General features: G+C 46.3%; 1 protein-coding gene across 1 annotated transcript in view; it reads left to right on the top strand.

The window, feature by feature from the left end:
* The window catches only part of npnta (nephronectin a), a 30,682-nt gene that overhangs the window by 18,146 nt on the left and 7,536 nt on the right, over nucleotides 1-5,000 (top strand). The window contains exon 5 of the mRNA XM_060046692.1: nucleotides 2,600-2,693. Coding sequence (XP_059902675.1) covers nucleotides 2,600-2,693 — 94 coding nt within the window. The remainder of the gene's footprint in view (nucleotides 1-2,599; nucleotides 2,694-5,000) is intronic.

The raw sequence follows: 5,000 nt of genomic DNA, 5'->3' as shown, positions 1-5,000 counted from the left end.
CAAGGCTATTTATTTATTTGTATATTTACATATTTCATTTATTGGGCAACCGCTTTTTCACATATTTTACTTGGGGAGCAGTTCAGGAATGGCAATCTATACTGGAACGTTATGATCTATTCAATGAAAAATGATTGAACAGAATATAACAGGGGGGATAAAATCAAGTATTTATGTTGGGTCAGGGTTGGTAGGGTTGGAGTGGGAGTGAACCTCCTGCTCACCGTCAAAGTAGATTCAAAGGTTCCCCAGAAGGTATTGTATCAACCAATCTCTTCTGATTGATACCCAATCATTCCTCTAGCATTTTCAATTTGTTGTATTGTATGTTTTGTTAAAAGCTACATAATGGGAGACAAGCTGACTAATGTAAAGTAAAAGCTATTATTATTATTATTATTATTATTTCATGTTCAAAATGAATGTAAGCAAATATGAATATATTTCAACCATCATCACATTTTTTTTAACAAATATAAGCTTTTAGATAGACCTGCACAATTTCACCAGCTAAGACAGGAGGTTCTAGGTTAAATTCCCCAATGTCTGCAACCTAGCTGGAGGCAACCTCTAGCAAAAGGCTTAACCCTTTCCTGCCCATTAATAACACCTACATCCACTGTGGATAAAAGCATCCAGAGCTAAATAACTAAATAGTGATATAAAACAGTAACAAAGCAAAGAGCTGATGCATGTTCCCCATGCTCAGGAGCTATTCCTCAGCGAGTCTCGTCATCATGCAGGACGTTATCCCAATGGATAATTCCGTTGGGATAACGGACTCTCCATCTGGAGCGTCCGTTTATTTAACAATGCCTGAAAAAAACATTAAACAACAGCGATGCGTTCATGTACCGCTGGTTCACCGTAACGTCGTGTTTATACCATGCGGGGGGATCTAATTGCCTCGTCACTTGGCTTACGGGGAGATATTGTTAAACAGCTCCAGAGTGAGGTGGTCATTAGCATTAACAGCGCTTTAAAGGAGACAGCTATTCTTAAACTTCACGTCTCCCCGTTCTCCCCGGCTTCGCCAAAAAGAACCGACTAATAATGTTCATCTTCGGAGCTTCCTAAATATTTTCTGCTCTGCCGTCACAGAGAGTACAGTGTGCGCCTCGGAATGGCATATATTCTTCTTGACCTTTTCTCGCTGTTTTTTTCTTTCGCAAGACCACCCTAGTCGTTCCTTATTAAAAGCTGTGGTGAGGCTCTTTTTCCTGCATTACCACGGTTTAAAATTAGATCTGCAGTCTGTGCATAAGTGTCCTACTTGATATTTGTTTTCCCTGAAACGGATCTATCCTTGCCTCATCTGTTTTTTTTTGGCCTGCTGGATGTCATTTGAAAGCGATACAAACCAGATGGGACCAACTCAAATCATGGTGTGGATGTCTGTGTATAATTACCCACCATTACCGCCTTGTAGCCAAAGTGTTGTGTTTTTGCTTTATTAGGCTAATTCAACCAATAGAATTACATGATTTAACGGTGAGCATAGGGACGGTGAATGTGCTGTGAACTTTACTTTGTGAAGCTATTCAACAAAAAGTGTGAACTCAGATATGAACCTATGAACCTCGCATGAACTCTGTATGCATAGATAAGCTACGAGTTGTTTACAGTATCTATCAATATGTATTGATCTTTTGATGGAACTTTTGACCCTTTACTAAAATGTATCGATTAATATCTTAACAAAGAGCATTTGTTCCTCGACTCATATCATAATTTTCTCGGTGTTCCTTGTTACTGAGTTTCTACCAGGAGTTCAGGCTGAAAGGAATCCGGCAGAATTGCCGCCCATCCCCCCCTCTCCCACTATCAACACCATCCACCACCATCCCCTACTCCCCCGCTATCACCACCTCCACCACGCACCAGACCGCCGCCGGTGTGGCTGTTAAGCACACACCACCTGTCTGTCGTTGACCTATGACCTCTACACCGACACAGACAAATTGGAAGAGAATAATGAGGGATGAGTTCTGAAATCGGTGGCGTTATTGTGCTGAGCTCCTTCTGGCTTCTCCTCAGTGGCAGAGCAGGAGGGCTAATGGAGGAGAACAGGTGAAGAGATTCCGGCTATGTTCCGTCTCGTCCGACCACATGTCCTGAGTCCCACCGGCGTAATCCTCTTGCTGCAGTATGTTCTTCCCTGCTCTTCAGGAATGTGGGGAGAGGTGTTCTAATCCAGCCGTTGGTGCTTTCACTCCAATAACACTCTCAGTAACAGCTCTCTCTCTCTCTCTCTCTCTCTCTCTTTCTCTCTCCTCTCTCTCTCTCTCTTCTCTCTTTCTCTTCTCGCTCTCTCTCTCTCTCTCTCTCTCTCTCTCTCTCCTCTCTCTCTCTCTCTCTCTCGCTCTCTCTCTCTCTCTTTCTGTCTGTTTTCTTTTCCTCTTCTTTGCTGACTCTCCTCTCTCTTCTCCTCTCTCTCTCTCTCTCTCTCTCATCTCTCTCGTCTCTCTCTCTCTCTCTACATCTCTCATTATTTCCAATTTCCTTCTCTCTCCACACTATCCTCCATTTCTCCTTCTGTCTCTTTTAAACCATCCCCTCCCTTCTCCCCTCCCTCCCTCGCTCTCCTTCGTCTAAGCAGAGGAGCCGGGCTATTTCGCCCCACCACTGGTGGGATATCCATCTCCCTGTCTCTCTCCCCGTGGACCGCCCGCCCGCAAGGGTGGCAATGGAGGGTGAGAGATTGACATTGTCAAACGGCAAGGGCAGCTTAGCCCTGTCTTTGCCCTTCTTGCCCTGGCACCCCTCTCTCTCTCTCCTCTCTCTCTCTCGTCTCTCTCTCTCTCTCTCTCTCTCTCCTCTCTCCCTCTCCCTCTCCTCTCTCTCTCTCTCTCTCTCTCTCTCTGCCTTCTCTCTCTCCTCTCTCTCTCTCTCTCTCCCTCTCCCTCTCCCTCTCCCTCTCTCTCTCTCTCTCTCTCTCTCTCTCTCTCTCTCTCTCTCTCTCTCTCTCTCTCTCTCTCTCTCTCCCTCCTCCCTCTCTCTCTCATCTCTCTCTCTCTCTCTCTCTCTACCTCTCCTCTCCTCTCTCTCTCTGCTGACGGCTAGGCAACCAAACGCATGGTCCTGCAGACGCACTCACCACATAAGACCAGCGCGGAGCAGGCTTATCTATCAGCCCTATCTTCCCACGATGCCTTACGTTGCCATGGATAAATATACAGTTATGCGAATACAGTATACAGTATATTTATTTTATCATGGCAGTGCAGACTTGTAGGTATAAATATCTCTGCAGGAGGTGAATGTGAATGCAGAGCATGTCGAACCTCGCCACGCTCACAGTGTGTGCGTCCCCATCACTGTACATCTTTCTCCTCTGTTCCCTCCCTCTCTCTTTCTTGGTGTCTCTCTCCCTCTTCCTTTCTCCTCTTTATTTATGCTCTTCTTCTGCTCCCAGCCCGAACGGTTGACAAATGGCCTTTTTTTTTTGTCCTGTCGGCATGAAGGGAGCCACGATGAGTTCTCTGCTCATAACTCTGGCGAGCTGGACTTGTTGTAATGCTTTCTTGTATCCGTGTTCTCTATCCCCTATCGTTTCTCAGATGTCGAGCGCTCCAAGGAAGAACTGGGAGAAAAAAATGTTGATTTGAATTTTTGTTTTTCTTTCCCTCCCCTTTTTCCACCGGCAAAGAACAATGACCACCATTATGGCCACCGTTATCTCCTGCAGTGTTCACACATCGCTGTGGATGAACACCAACCCACCCTCTAACCTCCCCTCCACACACACACACACACACACACACACACACACACACACACCACACACACACACACACACACACACACACACACACACACACACACACACACACACACACACACACACAATCACACACACCATCCCACACACACCGCACCTTCACACAAAAACATCCACAATTTTTAAAACATAGATCCTTTCATAAACATAAACCCACGCAACACACACACATACTCACACACTCACACTTTTTTTGCACACCAACACATACATGTATTCACATCGAACTTGCACATACACACACATACACACACACACAGAGGTACTCACCCCCCTCTCCCCCAACCCACACACCCATGCCTAATCTCTCTGTGTGATGGAGGCGTGTCAGGTATGCACTATCAGGGGTCTGGGGCCTATAAATCTGTCCACAACGTACGCATCACCTCTGTTGAGTCAGTCCAGTGTTATGGAGGCCCGGAGGGCCAGGTTTACTGTAAGCCCCACAGCCAGAGGCCCTCCACCTGCACCCTGCCCCACTCTGCGTTAAAACATGTTATCTGTCATATCTCCGTCTCTCGCTTTCTTTCTCACTCGTATTATCTCTCTGTCTTTCTATCTCTCTCTCATTCTCACTATCTCTCTGTTTCTATCTCTCTCCCGCCTCTCTTCCTTTCTCTCTCCCCCTTTCTCTCTCTCTCTCTCTCTCTCTCTCTCTCTCTCTCTCTCTCTCTCTCTCTCTCTCTCTCTCTCTCTCTCTACTATCTCTCCTGCTACTTACCTTGCTCTAAGTCTCTCTCACACACTCTCTATATCCCTCTCTATCTCTTTCTCCCCCCCTCACCCTCTCGCCCCCTGCCTCTCCCTTTAACCTCCCCCCTTACTCCACCCCTCCCTGGCAGTGTTATTTCTCCTCTGAGTCTGTCAGTCTGGGCTCCAGAGGCCCCTGGCTCTCTGATTGTTTGACAAGGTGCTGATGGTCCTGTGAAGCGCTCGCCGTCTGAGAATGCGCTCATGTTCAATAATCCCTAATTTAAATAGAAAATAAATAGCACTTTTTGTTTTGGCCGGACAAGCGGGAGCCATCCCATTGTTGTCTTGATGGACATGTCATCTCATGGGTTCCCGTGGTTACCGACAGGAATGCCTTCTTTTGTGTTGTTGTTGTTGTTGTGGTTGTTTTGGTTTTCTTTAGAAGCAAATTTCGCCCATAAAACAAGGGTTAGGGTTAGGGTTAGGGAATGATGTAAACCTTCTCTGGACCGCTGACTGACTCTGT

The sequence above is a fragment of the Gadus macrocephalus genome, chromosome 3, assembly GCF_031168955.1.
Source record: "Gadus macrocephalus chromosome 3, ASM3116895v1".
Taxonomy (NCBI): domain Eukaryota; kingdom Metazoa; phylum Chordata; class Actinopteri; order Gadiformes; family Gadidae; genus Gadus; species Gadus macrocephalus.
This window is presented reverse-complemented; position numbering and strand designations above follow the sequence as displayed.